General features: G+C 64.8%; 1 protein-coding gene across 1 annotated transcript; it reads right to left on the bottom strand.

Annotated features, from left to right (window-relative positions):
• Window positions 1-2451: 2451 nt before the first annotated feature.
• Window positions 2452-9324, bottom strand: DUSP7 (dual specificity phosphatase 7). The gene is made up of 3 exons (XM_081106529.1): window positions 8764-9324; window positions 6856-7290; window positions 2452-4401 (listed from the first exon to the last, which is right to left on the bottom strand). The coding sequence occupies exons 1-3, from the start codon at window positions 9260-9262 to the stop codon at window positions 4094-4096; spliced, it is 1242 nt and encodes a 413-aa protein (XP_080962655.1). The 5' UTR covers window positions 9263-9324; the 3' UTR covers window positions 2452-4093.
• Window positions 9325-18840: the final 9516 nt, after the last annotated feature.

The raw sequence follows: 18840 nt of genomic DNA, 5'->3' as shown, positions 1-18840 counted from the left end.
GAGTGAGCCCAGGGGGCCTCTGGGAAGAGGTGAGAGGGCTGTGCCCCGAGGAGGCCCAGAACCAGTGGGGAAACTGTCAAAGATCAGACCACAGGCTCCTGGGTGCCTCCCTCCAGGAGCACCTGCTTCCCACCAGGCCTCCGGCTTCTGAAAGGGTTGGGTGCGGGGGCTGACTGCACTGACCCAAGGGCAGCCCGGTGCAGTCAGGGTGGGGGCAGGCCTGAGGGTGCCAGGCAGTGGCCACATGGGCTTGCTGCCCGCCCCCTCCCGCCCCCTCCATGAGGATGAATGGCTGTGTTTGCTCGCTGGGGAGGGGCTGTGTGGGTGACGGCTCTCTGAAGCTACCCCCCCCCCCCCACCCCGCTCAGCAGACCCACCCTAAGGAAGTGCTCACGTCTGTTGTGGTCTTGTCAGACCTCCCCCAGGTGACTGTGCCCCATGCTACAAGTCCGTTCTTGTGTCTGGCCTTAGTCACTGCTGCTGTTGCACCTGATTCATTTGTCGGAGGACAAGTGAGGGCCTCATCCTGCCGCCCAGCCTGACATCACTGAACCCCCTGGGCATGTTCCCACTCCCCCACTCCCGGGATGGCCGCGGCACCGGAAATGGCTGCGGGATGAATGTGTGAGCGGGTGGGTGGCTCAGGTCCTCCTCCCGTGAGAACGCTGAGAGGTGTCTGAGCGATGGATGAGGGGTCACTGGGAACTGGGCTGAGATGGAGAAGGAAAAGGGGGCCAAAGGGAGGCAAAGGCTCAGGAGGAAAGAGATGGGACTGAGGACACAGAGACAAAGCCGGTCCCACCCCAGAGAGCTGGTGTCCAGGAGCTCAGGGGACACGGGCACCCAGGGCCTCAGCCACAGGCGGCCTGGGCTGCACAGGGCCCAGGGCGGGGGGCGGGGGGGGTGCGGAAGGAGCAGGTGGGATAATGAGGTCCCTGAGCCAGAACAGAGGGACCAGGAAGCGAGAACCCGGGGCTCGCTGAGCACAGAGGAAGCATGGCCTTGCTCAAGGCCACCAGTGAGGACCCAAGGTCAGAGTGAGCCACCCAGCAGGACCTGGCCCTCCGTCCCCGCAGGCACCGTGCCGATGAGGACACTGAGGGTCAGAGAAGCCACTTGGCCTGGGGAGGGCCCGGTGGGGGAGGCCTCCCTCCGCCCTGTGCTTGGGCACGCTGGCACTGCCAGGCACTTACTCAGCCTGTCGAGGGCCCAGCCCCCAGCAGGGCACCCGCGGGCTTCCCCAGCCCTGGCCGAGCGCAGTGAGAGCGAACAAAGGCCCAGTCTCTGCCTGCCCAGGCTCCCACCCCCTCGCCCGCCCCTGGCACAGAAGGACCAGGCCTCCGAGGAAGTGCAAGAGCTAAAGCAGCACCCACCCCTTTGCCAAGGATGCCAGTCGCCCCCCTCCCCCCGCCCCCCCGCACGGGCCTGGGGCCACACGGCAGTGCCCACATTCCAAGCGAGAGGGGTAGGAGCTGGCGGCCACAGGTCCCTTTCGCTCACAGAGCCGGCCCTCTGCCCCACACACAGGCTTGCCGGTGCCATGGTTCTGGTCATTCTGGTCAGGTTCCCTCCAGGTAGAGCGGGGGCAGGGAGAGAAAGAGCCTGGAGTGACCCCTGGGAAAGGTCACATGGAAGGAAGGGATCAAGTCACGTGAGAGGCAGAGATGGGGAAACCGGGTCAGCGCCCAAGCCTCCTTGTCCCTGACTGGGCCACTCAATTGCGTTAGAGATGGAGAGGTAAGCCCCTCTGAAGCCCCTGTCTCCCCGTCTGTAACATGGGGTGTCACCACTGAGGCCTCCCTGCCCCGGGCAGGGCACCATCCTTCTGCGGGCCCCGCCTTGAGCCCCAAAGGCCCTGCGTGAATGGCCAACTGCCCCCCGGGCCCAGGCTGACCAGGAGATGGATACTTGGTGTCTGGGCGACTGGCCCCCCTCAACAGAGATGGGAACCGGCTCAGGGAGGCTGCGGGACCTGCAGGCCACCCAGTTCCAAAGGAGCAGCAGGCTGACCCGTCCCTGATAGGTTTCATGCCCCACTGGCACCCCGCTGCTGCAGGGGTAGGGGAGGGTGATCAGTGGGCACCCCGTCCCACCCACAGGGCCTGGAGCTGCAGGGCAGAGCCCTGGGCAACCTGGACAATGTCCCAGCAGACAGACTCGGGAGATGCAGAGCGGGGCTCAGCTCTGGGACCTTGGTCCACGAAACCGCCAAGCCTTCTTCTCCTGTCAGCCAATCAGCGAAAGCCCAGAGAAAGCCGATGCCCGGCCTGCCAGTGCCTGGGCCATGGAATGCCCACACCCCGCTTCTCCCCGAGGCGGGCGCTCCCCTGGCTGTAGGCACCTCCCACCGTGCGGAGCAAGTGCCGGCGGACCCCAGCCACTTCGCACAGAACAGGCGCTGGATGCTGGCCAGTGTCCCCTGGTCCCCGGCCCTTCAGACACCGCGATTCATTTTAAAGAAAAAATAATATTTATTTGCAATATAAACAAAGTCCCGTCGCTGGCTCGGGATGTGTGTGTGTGTGTACATATATGTAGGGTCACAAATTTTCCTTCATAAGGTCATAAAGCAAAACTGGCCCCTCTTGGCATACTCTCATTTACACAAATCTGATGCATCTTTCTGGGTTTTCTCTTTAAAAGTAAAAAAGAGAGAGAAAGAGAACCATGTACAGCATGGAAGCTTTTTGTCAATTTCTCAACTGTGGCAAGATTTGAATCCGCTGCCTTGAAGAATCCCTGAAAACAACCCCCGAGAGGTAAGATGCAGTGGGGCAGAGGGGCCACAGCCCCGCTCAGGGACCCGGCCACCAGCTCCCCGCCCTGGCCCCACACGGTCCCGACACCCGGTAGAACTGAGGCTGGAGAAGGAACAAAACTGGAGAGGCTAACGGAATCCGTGGCTTTGTTCTGTGGATACTGGGGGTGGGGCCGGAGGACAGAGCCTTGCACCCCTTTCACTGCCCACCCACCCTCGCCCCTCTGCGCCTGCCCGGGACGGAAATGGGATGGGTACGAGGTTCCCGGTCGCAGAAGGCATGGGCAAGATGAGCGCTGGGCAGGCCTCACTGGACCAACGGGCTGGGAGTGGCAGCGGACCCAAAGCAACAGCCAGAGTGACGGACAGACACCTGGGAGGCAGGGCGGGGCCCCCACCACCTGAGCTTCCCCCAGCCACCGGGCCTCCACTGTTACCAACAAACAGAGAGAAGAGACAGAAGTAGAGGGTTTGCAGAGGAAAGGCCCGGGCCCGGACCCTCCCAGGGTCCAAGCCCAGAGGGCTAATGCTACTGCGTGTGTCCCGTGGCCCCGTCCCCCCCTCCCCCTCTCCACCGGCCTCCGGCTCCCGTCGTGGTTAGCCTGCGGGACCAGCTGAGGGAGGAGAGGGAGGGCAGAGAACGCAGAGACCACTGGCCCAGCCCATCGCACCCGCAGCCTCACCAGACCAGCGCAGGGCCACAGGGGCGGGGCCGGGTTGGGGGGCATGGGTGCGGCGGGGTCCCCCTTCGAGAAGGGCCCGCTGCAGGAACAGGCTTCACACATGTGCAAAATGCATTTGGTCAAGATCAACACGGGGTTCGTCTTTTCCATTAAAAAAAAAAGCAAACAAAACCCAGTAACGGCGTTTGGAAATAGAAAGGAAAACAAAACTGAGAACACTTCTCTCTCTCGCAGGATCAAGAAAGGGATGAAATACTGGTTTATACATCCACTGCTGCATGTGGCCTGAAAATAACACTTTTTGTTAAAAAAGGAAAGTCAAGAAGACGTGGCCTCACGGTGCCCCGGGGCTTGGGTTTACCTGCCAAAGTAAAAAGTGAACTCGGTCCGTGGTGTCTTTAAAAACCGCCCACCTGGCTGGGCCACTCGCAGGAGGTGTCCTGCGGACAGGATGAGGACAGGACGAGGCTGTCCGCTCCGCAGCCCTGAGTCTGAGGCAGGGCCCTCCGAGTCCTGCGCGGGGAGCGCTGCTGGGCTCCGTCCCCCAGATGGTGAGCGCTCAGCACCCGTCGGCCTGGCCTCCGGGCACAGGCGATGTCCGGGTTCCTCGGGCTCCCTGGGGAGGCCGGGACCCTGCCCACGGGGCCCGGCCTCACGTGGACTCCAGGGTGTTGAGGGGGAACAGGTTGTGGTTGGTGGGCGTGGAGAAGTAGAGCTGCTCGCTGGGCGTGCGGTTGTCACACGGGCTGCTCAGCCCCAGCGTCCGCTCGAAGTCCAGCAGCTGCCCCATGAAGTTGAAGTTGGGTGAGATGTTGGACTTTTTCCTCTTGACGAAGTCGTAGGCGTCGTTGAGTGACAGGTTCATCTTCTGCATCAGGTAGGCCACAGTGACCGTCACCGAGCGGCTGATGCCCGCCAGGCAGTGCACCAGGACGCCGCACTTCTTGGAGCGCGCCTCGTCTGAAACACACGGGCCGGGGTCAGGGCGCCTCCTCCAGGAGCCGCGGGAGGGCGGCCCCCAGGGGGCGTGGGGACTGGCTGGTGCTCCCTCTCTCTTGCGGGACAGCAGCCTGAAGCTGGTCAAGAGCAGGCCCGTGGGGAGGGCTCTGCCAGGTGTCAGCACCAGGACACTGGACGCCCGGCCTTGGCTGCTCGTCTCCAGAGCAGGCCCGTGAGCCGGGCTCTTTTAAGGACCTGAGCCAAGTGAGGGCCCCCCAGACACGGGCTGTGGCCCCGTAATCACTGCTGGTCCCTCTGCTGCCACCAGTGAGCTGCGGGCGTCACCTGCACCCTCTCAGGTCACCTGCACCCATGGCTAGTGAGCTGATTCACAGATTTGGAAACAGACACAGGGACAGCGTGACAAGCCCCAGGCCACAGGGCTCCTCCCCAGTCGTAGCACCCACTATGGCCAGCCCATTACGTGCACCCTGTGGGTGCCCCCTCAGAAAGGGACTAGGGGCCCTGGCCCCGCAATTGGCTCTGGCTAGCCAGGGAGGAGGGCTCACAAGTGGGGTTTGCTGAAATGGGCCCACTGACTACTCCCCCCGCGGGCCTACAGGCCAGTGACACCTTCCACCAACCAACCAGGTTCTGCCACCCCTGCCCACACCCCTCCCTGCCCCCCTAACCCCTCCCCAGCTCTCAGGCTCCTCTGCTTTGGATAGGAGCTCAACAAATACAGGTGGAGCCACTGAATCACTCGCCCTGTGATCTCCCCTCCCCTGGACCCAGGGCAGCTGCCCCTCTGTGCCACAGCCGTGCCAGGTTCACAGATTAACAAGAGGCAGCTCAGGGCCCTCAAGGCTCCCACTCCCCTGCCTGTGAGCTCACTGGGCACCGGCATCCAGTCGGTGCTCAATCAGTGCACTCCTACACGATGACCCGGGGGGTCACAGATCGGCCCTCACCTGGTGCCCACAGCCTGTGGCCTGGCAGAGCCTCCCAGGGCTAAGCATTCAGTAGGTACTTAACTGAGACTCAGGGACTGACAGGGGGCAAGACCAGCAGGGGAAGACAGATGCTGTGGCTTCACGAGGAGCCTTGTGGTCTGACCTTGAGATTGGGGGCAGAAGGCGGATAGGGATGGGCCTCTAGTGGTGACACACCAGGAAATGGGCAACGCCTGGCCCCCAACCCACTCCTGTGTGATCCAAAGTGAAACCACGACCGCGCTTCATTTTAGCCTCCGGGGTGTGGCTGAGCAGTGGGGGGCTGGAGCTGGGTCCTGTCCCGCTGCATCCTATGATGCTTGGGCCTCCACTCCCTCCTCGTCAAGCGGGGAATAACGGTCCCCCCTTACACCCTGCTCCGTCCCCTCCCCAGACACAGAGGGGCTTTCAAGGAGAAAGGCATCCACAAGCCAGACTCAGCCTCTGGGAATCTGGGGTCCCTCCACGCCCCTCCCTCACTGGGGTCGGCACAGACGCTGAGGCAGCACCACAGCGGGGGAGGGGGTCCTCCCGGGCAGCCCCAGCCCCTCCCCTAGGCCTCCGCTTCCTTCCTTCCTCCCAGCCAGGCACCTAGTTTTGGTTCCCAGTAAGCGGATGAGGCGGGGAAGCCTCCCACTTCCTGTTATTAAAGCCAGCCCAGCCCAGCTGACACCCAAACGCCCTCACCGGACACGGCCGCCAGCAGGGAAGACTGCCCTGGCCACCCTCCCTGCCACCGGAGGCGGGCAGAAGCCCGGGTCTCCATTCACTGGTTCCTTCCCCACTCCCTGGGTGAGGGGGGCCCGGGAAGACGACCCCCAGTCCAGCAGCCTCCAGCTGGCTGAGGAAGCAGGATGGCGGGGGGGGCTCAGAGATCAGGCGGCTCATGGAGACCAAGTCAGCTGAGGCTGGGCTGTAGGAGGCTCTAAGCCACACAGCAGAACACGCTGCTCTAGGGGCAGCCTCCCCCACATTCTCTCTACACCCCCTTTACCCGGGGAGCATCTGGGGCCCCACCAAGGCGCTCTGGGTCCCTGCATTCCAACAGCTGCCTGTGGGGGGTAGGCCTCTGGCTGCAGACCACCCCCTGAACTCCCTCAGGTGTACAGTAGAGCCCATGGAGGCACCGTGACATCCCCAGCCTGCAGACACGTGTGCTGGGGCGTGAGGCAGAGCCAGCGAGACCCGTGGGAGGTCTGAGAGCTGTGATGTTCCAGCTCGTTCAGCCCGAAACAGCAGCCAGAAAGGCCAGGCTGGGCAGGAGGGGCCTGAGGTGAGCAGACCCAGGGACTGCTCAGACTCGGGGGCCTCGGTGACTCACCGTGGGCACGGGTACACCCATGGGCACACGCTGGCACATGCCGGGCACACACAGGCCTCGGCAGGCCCAGAGGTACCCAGTCAGGCGTGGCTACACCCAGAGTCCTGTACACATCTTGCCGCGCCTGCCCACCCTCCCCACCCAGAGCGCGGCAGCACCTACCGATGAAGCTGATGGCCTCGGGGAAGAACTGGGACAGGTTCTGGCTCCAGTGGTCGGAGATGGGGATCTGCTTGTAGGTGAACTCGCCGCCGTGCTCGAAGGCGTTGGGCAGGTTGGGCGTGACGTTGAGGATGTACTTGATGCCGTACTTGCCGAGCACGTCCAGGTTGGTGGAGTCCTTGGCGCAGCCGAGGTAGAGGTAGGGCAGGATCTGGACGGGGAAGGCCGGCTGGCTGGACGGCACAGGACTGCCGTCCGACTCGGTGGCGCTGCTGGGCAGCTCCCGGTCCGACTCCCCGTCGGAGCAGTCAGAGCTGATGCGCAGGCCGCCCAGGCCCAGCACGGAGGTGGGCGGCGAGCTGCTGGGCGAGGACGAGCTGTCCACGTTGGTCTCGCAGTGCTCCGAGTACTCCGTCTGGAACTTGTTGAAACCACCTGTGGCCAGGGCAAGGCAGGGCCTGGGTGAGAGGCTGGCATGCCCCTGGCCAGTGCCCCGGCCCCAATGGGGGCCGCACAAGACCAACGACAGTCAGGGGTCCCCGTGTCAAGCACCATCACAACAGCCAACATGGGCCGTGCCGGTCAGTCACACATGTACCTTCTCCTGTTTTCCCCACATCTGTCCTATGACCCACTTCACAGATGAGGAAACTTGAGGCCCCAGGAGGAGAAGTAACAGGCCTGAGCTCCAAACCCTTACTCATTAGTTCAGCGGCCCGCCATACCACCAGCGTTAGGGCCCTGAGCACAGGCCCCAGCTCCTCCCTCCTCTGCAGCTCCTCTGCGCACAGGCCGGGGTTTGCCAGCTAACGGCTAAGTGTCAGCGAAAGCGACAGCCCCATCTCAGGCCAGCACCCAGCACCGGTGGGTCTGCAAACCGCTTGTGGATAGGGCTGCAGAGGCCAGAGCTGTGCCGGGGTTCGAAGCAAAGAGGCCTGCGCCTCGGATTGGGAGTCCAGAGCATGCCCCCACCCCCAACCAGAGTCTGTACTGGCCGGTCATTTCCCCCCAAGGGGCAGATTCATGAGGCCCCAGCTCCACCGCTCCAAAACCCTCCCTCAGAACACAAGACCCCCCTCGCCTTGGATCCAGGGAGGGGGCGGGCCACCAGGGCTTTACAGGGAGGAGAGATGGGGAGCGTCTGCAGCAAGGCACGGGCCCTGCGCCGGCCTCCCCTCCCTCCGCCTGCCCGCCTGCTGCCAGCGAGAGGCCATTTTGGAATGTTAATTGGAAACACCGGCTGCAGCCACTAGCGCCCCCCCACCCCCCAGTGCTGCTCCCTCTTCTACAAGCTCTGGGGCAGCAGTCTGGGGCTGGGGGCCCCGGAAAACTAGGGCGAGGGCAGGGAACACTAACTCACAGCCGCCCCCCACCCCCAGGCCTCCAAGAGGCGGGGATCCCCAAGCAGCGAGCTATGCGGGAAGGCTCAGTCCCCCAACCCAATGTCCCTGTGCCCCGCGGGCGGCGATGGTGCCCCGGCTCCTGTGCTGACCCTGGCCTTCCAGGGACACGCATTCCAGGCTGGAGGAGCGGAAGTTGGGTGCCCTCTCGCCTTTGAGGGTCAGGATGGGTCCCTCCCTCCTCCGAGGGGCTCGGCTGGGAGCTGGGCGCTGCTATGGCGCCAACAACAGTTAAAAGGAAAGCCCAGGCGGGGGAAAGTTTGTTCAGTCCGAATCGGACCCAGAAAGGGGTGCAGAGCCCCCCCCCCGCCCCCGCCCCTCCGTGCACACACACACACCAGAGTAAACCTTGGGGGCCGGGCTCCGGAGAGGGGCGGATGCGGGCCGGGGGAGACGTGGCGCCTGCGGGGCAGGCTGAGCGCGAGGAGAGAAAGCCGCCTCCGGCGGGGGCGTCAGGGAGCCGCGGGGGACCCCTCCCCCCGGCCGGGGGTCCCGGGGCCGCCCTCACCTTGGAGGTAGTAGGCCTGGCAGCCGTCGTCGCGCAGCTTCTGCAGGAGCAGGCCGAGCACCGAGGCGGGCGCGCCGGGCTCCGGCTGCCACTCGGCCGTGGCCTCGTCGTAGAGCAGCACGGTGGCCGCCTTGCAGCGCGTGGCGAAGCGCTCCTTGTCCGCGTGGTTCGGGATGATGGAGCGGATGGGCAGGTTGCCCTTGCGCAGGCGGCGCAGCATGAGGCCGGGGATGGCCAGGTTGATGGCCGTCTCGATGTGCGACGACTCGAAGAGCTCGTGCGGCCGGCAGTCGAGCAGCAGCAGGGACGCGCCGCCGCGCGCCTCCAGCTCCTCCTGGAGCCACTCGGCGCTCTTGCACGGCATGGTCCCCGCGCCCGTCGCCGCGCCCGTCCCGGATCCCGCGCCGGGCTCCGACCCCGCCCCGGTGCCCCCAGCCGCCGCCGTCCCCGAGGTCGACATGTGCGCCCGCGCTGGGGTGCCGCAGACTTGGTTTTTCATGGGGAGCGCGGGTGGCCCGGGGCCGGGGCCGGGCAGCCCTGCCCAGGGACGGCGCCCCGGCCGCGCGGGCCCCAGCCGCGTCTCCCGGCGCCCGCCTCCCGCCTCGCTGCGCGCCCTCCGCCCCGGCCTCCCGGCCTCCGTCCCGCCCGGCCCTCCGCGCGCGCCGCGGCCTGACAGCCCCAATTAAACGGCGGCTCCGGCGGTCGCGCGCCGAGGCGTCCTCCGGGGGCGGGGCCGCGGGGCCGGCGCCTGGACTTAAAGGCGCCGCGCCTCCGCCGCCCCACCCCAAGGGGTACGCGGGCGCGCAAGCGTCCGGTGCGCCCTGGCCCTCCTCGCCCTGACTCGGCGCCGCCGCCGCGGTCTCGCCTGGCCCGGAACCGGCTCTGACCCGCCTAGGGGGCCCGGCCTAGACGCCCTCCTGGGTCCTCTATACCCGCCCTCCCCACCCTACAGGGCCCCACGGTGAAGGGCTTCCTTCGGGGCGTCCTGCGCCTGGCACCCCGTCTCCACAGGAACAGAAGCAGAGTCCCCCGGGGAGGGAGCGGTCACGCTGAGCCCACCTTCCCTTCTCCTGTCTGTCAGTCCCACTCATTCATTCTCGCAATGAGTTCATTTTATAAGGGGAAGCTGACCGCCTACTACGTGCCAGGCAGTGTGCTTACGGTCACCGTTCCAGGTGACTGCACGGTCCCTGTGATGGCCACAGGCTTCGAGACCTGAGAGAGGTCTCACCCCACCAGGCCTGACCGGGAATCTGCACCTCGACAGCTGGCGGAGCAGGACAGCCAAGGGCCGCGCCACCCGCGGCGGGCGAGGGTGGAGAAATCCTGAAAGGACCAGCCCTCGGAGGAGACAGCGAGCCCTTTAAGAAAGCTTTCCAAGCAGAGTGGTGACAGGCGCCGAGCAAAGCGCCACGTGACTTTTGCTCTGGGGCGGGTGGGCGGGGGGAGCGTCCTTTATAACCGACTCCTCTCCTAACCCAACGCACCAATCAGCTTTCGTGGTGGGCGGGAGCGCGTCGCGCAGATGACCAATCGCGGCCAAGGGAGAGCGTGGTGGGAGGAAGGCGGGGCCCTCCCGTGTTGCACCCTGCGCGGGAAGTGGGCGGGGCCTCCGGGAGCGGACCGGCCCGTTCGCTGGCGGGCGGGGCGGGGCGGAGGCGGTGAATGGAGCCGCAGGTAGCGCTGGAACAAAGCGGCGCGACCAGAGCGGCGCGCGTGCGCAGGGACCGCCACGCTTTTCCTGCGGAGTCGGGCATGTCTGTCCGTGTAGGAAGCTCGCGGCCCGACCCGTGCCAGCGGTTTTTAACTTGTGGGTCGCGACCCCTTTGAGGGGTCTAACGACCCTTTCACAGGGGTCGCCCAAGACCATTGGAAAACACATATATAATTACATATTGTTTTTGTGATGAATCACTATGCTTTAATTATGTTCAGTTTGTCACAATGAAATTGGGGGTCACCACAACATGAGGAACTGTATTAAAGGGCCGCGGCATTAGGAAGGTTGAGAACCACTGGTAGACCGTCCCCTGCCTGGCACAGCGCACCCACCTCCTTCGGGCTCACCCCTCCCGCTCCGAGGCCAGTGGGCTCACAGCCACGGGCCTCCACCCGGAGCTGGAGGGAGTCAGGGCTGTCAGGGGTGGGGCTGAGGCGCTGAGATTTGCCTCTGTAGCCGGGAGGGTTGAGCTTTCCGCTGACCCGAAGGCAGGAAGAGATGTCCGTGGGGTAGTCCCCGCTCCCCCGTCTTCCCTGCGAAGGATGGTCTCCCGGGAGGGCTTCCCCATCCTTCTGGGCTGTATCGCACAGAAGCAGGGGCCTCTGCCACAGCCACAGCCCCAGGAACCCACAGCATTACAGTCAGAGATGCTCTGTCACCCAGGGCTGTGCTGGGCTGCTGGGCGGACCACCTCCCTGGGGTCCTAGGACCTGTGGGAAGAGCTTCCAGGGCCTGAGAGGCCGGGACCCAGATTCTGCCCTGCCCTTTGCTGCCGGGTTGTGTGGTTGTCACCTCTCTGGGCCTGGGTTTTCCAGATGTAGCAGGGCGCTGGCCAGGACAGCACCCAGCCAGTCCGGCACAAACCTATCTGTTAGGGAGGGTGCCTCTCCCAGGGCAGGGCAGGGCAGGCGCTCGCTGGTGGTCAGGGATGGAGGCAGCACTCAAAAAGGAGTTCTGAGGACCCACGGGGCGGGAGGGCCCTGCTGGCCAGAGAATCGTTCAGGGTTGAGGACCTTCCCTGCAGCAGTAACGGAGGAGGGACTGGCCAGTGCTCTCACTAGTGGGGGCACAACTGAAATGACCTCCGCTGCACCCCACAGTCCCTGGCCCCGTGCATGGGGGAGAACCGCCTGGAGAGAGGAAAGCAATTCCTACCACCCTCACATTGGCTGCCACGGCTCCTGTCTCCCCCTCTGCACTCCTCCAGCGGGGCAGACACCCTGGAGGAGACCTGTGTGGAGCTGGAAGAGCTCCCAGGGGCAGGATGAAAAGAGGGGCAGGGTTTGGCTACGTGCAGGAGTGAGAGCATATGGGAGGGGTGGCAGTGGGAGCACAGGCATGGAGGAGGATGACCATGGCCACGTGCGGGGCCCTGGGCCCCCATCACGGGGTTCCTGAGCGGAAGCCCAGCCTCCAGCCTCGAACAGCGGGACAAGTGCATAGGATGGGTCAGAGGGCTGCCCCTGGGTATGTGAGGCAGGGCTGGGGGGACCCAGAACCCTCTGATGTACAAGGCCCAGAGCCCAGCAGGAGCCTGCCCAGGGTCAGACAGCAAGAGGCGAGCGTTGTCCCTGCCCAGGGACTTGCCCTGCTACTGAGAGCCTCCCTCCGGATGCTGGGAGAGGGAACCTGGTGCCAGGGGCTCCAAGACAGGCCTCCTCAGGAATGTGGCCTTTCCTGCCCTCAGGGGCAGGCCTCTCTCACCTGCAGCCCCTAGGAGCGGTGCCTGCTCTCCAGGCCCATCCCTCCCCCTGCTGTCTCTGTCGCATCCCTGTTCACCCAGGTGCCAGGCCCGAACCTGCCCCGAACCCCACGGTGAAGGACCATGCAGGTGGGCGAGGCCTGGCTGTAATGGTGGGATGTTTGATGTGAGCTGAGATGTACACCCCAGACACGTCTGCATGCTTTAGTGACCCGGAGCTGTGTCACCGATAGTTTAAGCATCTTAGAAACAGACACTCCTTTTCCCACTGTTGTCCACGGATCTCTCAGAGATGGGCACCATGTTTTGAATGGCATATACTGGAGGAGGAGCAGGAGGAAGAGGAAGGGGAGGAGGAGGAAGAGGAGAGGAGGGGAGAAGGGTCGGTCAGTCCTTGCCCTCCTACCCTAAGAGGCCAGCACTCAGTGAGGGTGAGCTCCTGCTTGCTTCCCGGAGGGCAGCTTTCCGAGAGGCGCCATTTCCCCTCCCACGGTGAGTGCAGAGCAGGGGCTGGGGCTGAGGCTGGGCCCTCCAGCCCATGATGCCAGCCTCTGCCCCGGGCAGCTCCATGGTGGGGGGGCCATGGGAGCCCTGCCTGAGACCCAGACTGGGGGCCCTGGGGAGCAGGTGGGAGAGAGGATCTCGCCAAGAAAAATCAAAGAACAGGACCTGGCAGGAGGGCCGCCAGGGCCAGGAGATTGAGGGCTCCCCCGGCTGCCTGGGGGAGGCAAAGAGGGAAGAATGAAGACAGCCCCCTCCATGTGTGCAGACCTTCCCCAAGCACCTGCCCTGGGCCAGGGAGGTGTGGGACAGTGCGTGGACCTCAGAGCGGGACAGACCAACCTCACTGCTCCCTCTCCCAGCTCCTCACCAGCAGCGACCCCAGGCCCTTGGTCTACCTCCCCGCGTGCGTTCCCCCACGGCCGCTCTCCCAGCCACCACTCTGCAAAGCTTTGTCCCTGCAGACATCACTAGTCAATCCCAGCACTTTCTCCCTTGCTGAGCCATCTGCCGGCTTCCAAACCCTTCTAAGTAGGCATGACCAGTTGATGGACTGTGGTAGACAAGGGATTTCAGACCCACGTGCTAAGGCCTCAATTCATAGCCAGACCAGCCAAGGCCTCTCTGACCCCACCCCCAGCTCACGTCACCCTGACCTGCTGCCTGCTGCGCCCCGGACTCAGCACCCGCCTCCCCCACTTCCTCACTCCCTGCCCCCACCTCCGAAATCAGCGTCAGCTCAGGGGCACCGCACACTGCCCCGCTGACCTCATCCTCCCCGTGGGGCCCCTGTGCCACCCTCTCTACCCACGTGAGGGCAGTTCGGCCTGCAGGGGGCTGGGGCGGGGCACCCAGGCGGCCTCGTGCCCCACCCTCCCTCCACTTCAAGCTCCTGTCGGTACAGGTTCCCCTAAGGGGGCCGGGGCCCCACTGGGTGGGGCGCCTGGCAGGTAAGTCTTGCGAGCAGAGCACGGGCTGACTTGGGACTGATGTCAAGCGGCCTGGTTTCTGTCCTGGCGCCAAGGCCACACCCTGCGTCGCAGTGCCCACCTCCTCCGCCCTGCCTTCACCCCAGTTTCCCCAGGGAGGTGGCAGAGCGGGGCTCGTCTGCTCTACAGATGGGAACGCTGAGCCCCAGGAAGGGAAATTGTCTAGCCCCAGGACCTGGCTCCAGCCCAAGCCGGTTACTCACTTACCCACTGGGCCTGGCTGAGTCATGGTGGTGGCCCAGGTGATGGGAAGGAAACATAAACACAGCGAGTGGGAGGAGGCCTGGGGGAGGGTGATGCGCCGCCCGCCCAGGGTTCCCAGCTCTGAACTTCCCACCACAGGCTCTGGGCGTCCTGGGCAGGCACACACCTGACTGTCTCACGTCATGCTCCCATCAGCCCTGGGAGGGCTGTGACCACCTTTGACAGACGGGGAAACTGAGGCCCCATGGTTATAAATCAAGCTGTGGCAGGGGGCCGGGCCCCAGGCCGAGAACCCGGCGCTGGCTCTCGCTGTGGCCCCTGCAGGAGGAGGCCTTGGCACGGCCGCAGGGAGCCCCTGGCTCTACTAGCTGTTCCCATGTCCCGCCACCATGGCTGGGGGGGCACACTGGGGGTAGGGCAGTCACGCACGCATAATGAGGGGCTGGGCGTGCACAGCTTAGGGGCTGTCTGTCAAAGCCCTTCCCAGTCCCGGGGCCCAGGTGCAAGCCCTTCTCTCCCAGGTCTCTACGCAGCCCAGGCCCCTTACCTCTCCCGGACCCTCTCCCAGCCTCCTCTCCGCTCACGGCTCCATCCTCACAGTCCGCGCTCAGGGCAGCCGGAGGGATCGGGGAGAATGCAAATCAGACCTGGCCCGCCCCGCTCCAAAGCCTCGCGTGGGTCCCCGCAGAGTCCCCTCTGTGGCCAGCATGGCCCTTGGTCTGCCCTGCCTCTCCCCACCTGGGGCTCCTCTGATGGATCGCTGCCCAGCCCAGCCCCTCCGTGGTCCTGCCTGCTCTCTTCAGGCCTTTGCACGCAGCGGTCCCTCTCTCGAACCCTCCTAGCTTGTTCCTCTGACTGCCTTTCAGTCCTTCCCTCACCCACCCGTCCCCCAGGACTGCAGCCTCCTAGGCTCTCGTCCGCACATGGTCCTGAGATTTAAGGTGCGGGTGGTTCTGCAGCCCCTCACTTGCGCTCCCCCGCGGACCTCAGCCTGGCCTGCATGACCTGCCTGGACTCGGCAATGAGACGGATGCCCTGTTGCCAGAGGCCCCACCAGCGAGGGCTCTCCTCTCCATCCCGGACCCTCCTCCTCGCGCTCAGACTGAGCCCAAACTCCCACCCCCAGGTGGACCCAGGGGCCCTGGAGTCCCAGGCCTGGGTTCCGGTCCTGCACACGCCACCCGGAGGAGGGGCTGGGCTGGGTGGGGGCTCTGACTCTGCCGGGAGCCTCACTTACTGGCACTGAGGCCATGGCGGGTCAGAGAAGCCCCCGGAGCCGCTGAGCTGGGTCCAGTTTCCCGGGGACTCAGAGGAAGGCGGAGAGAAGGAAAAGGACCAGGCAAGCCAGGTGGGCAGCTTCCCGCCCCCAGACCCCAGGTGAAGGCCAGAGCCCTGTGACCTTACATCCCCTCCCCGCTGCAGGCCTCTGGGCAGCACCCCATGAGCCCACAGGGACTCTGAGGACGGAGGCCTGGGCTTTGGGGAGCAGGGGTCCTCAGCTGCCTGCCCGTCTGGCCACCAGGTCGTTCAGGCCTCCTGTTCCAAGCTTCTGATCCTCCTGACACCCACCCCCACGCCCCCTTTTGCCAGAAAGGGGCTGGGTCCCCGGTGGCTGAAGCAGGGGTGGGGGTGGTAGGCCTGAGGGCATGGCAGGCAGACATGCCAGCCAGGAAAATGGCAAGGGGCTGGGTGGCTGGGGGAGGGCCTGGTTCTGTAGTTCTGTCTTTGCCCAACCAGCCTATGGTTTTGGATCAGGAGGGCCAGCAGCTCCCACAGTAAAGCCCGTCCAACTTGTGAGGCTGGGAATTCCCGGGCACCTGGCGGGCGGATGTGCCAGGGCCTGGGCTGGGCCTGCTTAGGGCGGGCCGAGAGGCGGGTGCGGGTCGGTCTCTCTGTCGCTGCCAGGCCTAATTGCCTCATTAGCGTCTGCCTGCTGCCCAGGCCTGTCTGATCCTCACCCACAGCCCACACAGCCCTGTTTTTCAGGAATCCCTCCTCGGAGGGCTGAGGCATCGATGGGGACAGTGATGGTAACCATGTGGCTGTGATGAGGCTGGGAAACGTCCTGGGAGCGGGTGCCTGGTCCAGGGGTGAGGTCGCTGGGTTGAGGCCTCAGCGCCCCGCCCTGCCCAGGTTTCCCGGTCAGTGCCAGCGGCCTAGCACCTGCCTGGTGTGCGGCTTTCCCGTTCCCAGGCGGGTAGCCCGCAGCACCAGGGAAGTCTGGGGACCCTCCTTCCTGGCCTGGCCCCACCCAGCCCTATTCTTGCCACAGGGGCCCCACGACCTGGGAGACCCCCTTCCTTCAAGGACAAGGGTCTCCTGGGAGCGAGAGGGGGGGACCAATGAACTCTGACTCAGGGGCCGGGGCCAGCTCTGCCTGAGACCCTAGCCCTGGCTTACGCTGTCTCCCATCAGAGGATAGCACTGCCCTGCCCCCCCCCCACCCCTGTCTCCAGATGGGGCGGCCCCTGGCCTGAGCCCTCAGGGCAGCGCAGAGCCCAGGGCTGGAGGGGTGCGGAAAGGAGAGGGCAGTTTGGCCCGAGGTAGAGTCCTCCCTAGAAATCTTCCAGGAACCTCAGCCCCCTCCCTCCCAACCACCAGGCCCAGGCCCAGCCCAGGAGCTCAGGCTGGGGAGCGGGCTGGATCCCCCACAGAGCTGGGGACACAGCCGACGGCCTGCTATGGAATCGGGTGGCCCCTGGAGGTGCCTTGGCCTCTCCATCCCCAGAGGGGGGGCAATACCTCGCCTACCTAACTCCCAGGGTGCAGGGCCGCAGGCAGGTTCTACACGGGGCTGTCGGGGGGACGGGCTCCTTGGCTTAAGGTACTGGGCTCAGAGCCCCACCCCCCTGCACAGCAGGTGGCAGGTGGCCTTGGCCTGGTCACCTGCACCAGATGAGGACAAGTGCTGCCACTTGCCAGGCCTGCACTGGACATAGCGGGACAGTCCTACATGGCCCTCAGATGACCGAGTGCTGTGTGTGCTGGAACAGGGCTGGGTGAGATGTGGGGGGCTGGGTGGAGATTGGGGCGCTTGACCTAGAGACTTGGTGCCAATACTGACTGGTCACTGCCGTCCCCTTCGGGCCTCAGTTTCCGCCTCTATATCATTCAAGAATTCCGTGATGTCCAGCGTCCATGGCTCAGGGGTTGAGCGCTGACCTATGAACCAGGAGGTCACGGTTCGATTCCCGGTCAGGGCACATGCCCTGGTTGTGGGCTCAGTCCTGTGAGGGGCGTGCAGGAGACAGCTGATCCATGATTCTCTCTCATCATTGATGTTTCTCTCTCTCTCTCCCTCTCCCTTCCTCTCTGAAATCATTACAAATATATTTAAAAAAAAAAAAAAAAAAAAGACTTGCGTGAGGCAGGAGGAAACACACCAGGTGAGGGGCCCAGCCCTGGGCCGAGCACATATCCCCTGGCTCACCCCTCTTGTGCCTGGACAGTGGAGAGAGGGCCCTGAGGCCGGCAATGACCCCCCCCCGCCCCCCACGGGCAGGCCAGGGAGTGTGGGCAGGTGGGCTCTGAGGAGAGGCTGGCCCGACGGGGACGGACACGCAGACACGACAGCAGCTGCCCATCTGCGGCTGTCGTGGTGGGGGCGGTGCAGGGACACTCCCAACACCTGGGCCTGCCCGTGCAGGTCCCCCCGTGGGGCAAGGCTCTGCTCACAGCCTCGTGCCTCTGCCTGTGCCCACGCCTGCCCGCGGAGGGAGGGGAGGGAGGACCTCCGTCACCGGGCCCTGCGTGGTTAAGTGTGGCTCTACCTCCAACCGTGGCCTCACCAGCCCTGCCTCCCTCCCTTCGCTGTCACCCCATTCCATCCCCACCCTTTGCTCGGACGCAGCAGAAAACCCCCTTCTCTGACCTCAGGGAGCCTTCCCTCCAGGCTCTGACCCAGGCTTCCTGCCTCCTCAGGGCCCTTCCTACGGCGTTGTCCAAAGTGGGATCCGTGGAACCCCGGCCTGCCAGGTACGCCTCGACGAAAAGGCTCATGTGGTCAGATGTCTGGGAACCACCATGAACTCTGTGGCCCCGGCCGCACAGTGCAGGAGTGTGGTAAAGGCTCTGACAAGTGCTGCAGGCTCATCGCTGCCTTTATTTTGTTCATCTGGCGTTTCCCTGACTCTGCTGACCACAGCAGCGGTTCTCCCACAACCTCTGCTCCCAGCTCAGCGCATGGGCCCGTGCCCTCAGCGTGTTCTTCAGGGAAAGTGGCCTTACGTTGCCCGGTAGCTGTTCACGCCAAATTTCTCTTCTCTGGACTCCCCTCTGCATTTTCAGATGAAAAGCCGCTCAGAACCCCACAGCCTTCTCTGGCTGTAGCGGCCCGAGGTCTGCTTTTCACAAGGGGCCCAGCTGCCCAGTGGGCTCGGCTGTTCTGCCTGGCCCCGGGGAGGGGGCACGATTAACCGGGTGCTGCAGAGCAGGCTGCAGAGGGGAGAGAGGAGCCGGACCCTGGCCGGGCGTCCCCAGCCAGCTCGTGGTCGTGCCCACCCCCGCTCTCCACTTGGGGGCTGTGGACAGGGCCCTCCCCATGTCCAGGCGAGCTGGGTTATGAGCCCGAGAGCCTCCTAATGAGTTCCACATGCAGCGGATGCCTCCGGAGGAAATGGGAAGGGGCTGGGAGGAGGAGGGGGAGGGGCCGGGATTGGAAACATGTGCTTTGGAGGAGGAAGACGGAGGACGAAGGGAGAGGAAAGGGCAAAGGAGGCAAGAGCCCGAAGACTTTCTCTCTAGAAGTCCGCCCCCTCCAAGGCTGACCCCAGCCCCCCAGCCCCCCAGAAGGCCCCAGTGGTCTGCTTGGTGTGGGGAGACCCCTTAGAAGGCCCAGGCCTCTCCTTCAGGCAGAAGAGCCCTCCCCATCCCTGGCTCCGCTTGGCTGGGTTCTGGGCCATTAGGGGCAGGACTGTAGGAGGCGGGTGGGAGGGCCCATGGCATGAGGCGGCCCTGGCACA

This window comes from Myotis nattereri (assembly GCF_964212035.1).
Source record: "Myotis nattereri genome assembly, chromosome: 14".
NCBI lineage: Eukaryota > Metazoa > Chordata > Mammalia > Chiroptera > Vespertilionidae > Myotis > Myotis nattereri.
This window is presented reverse-complemented; position numbering and strand designations above follow the sequence as displayed.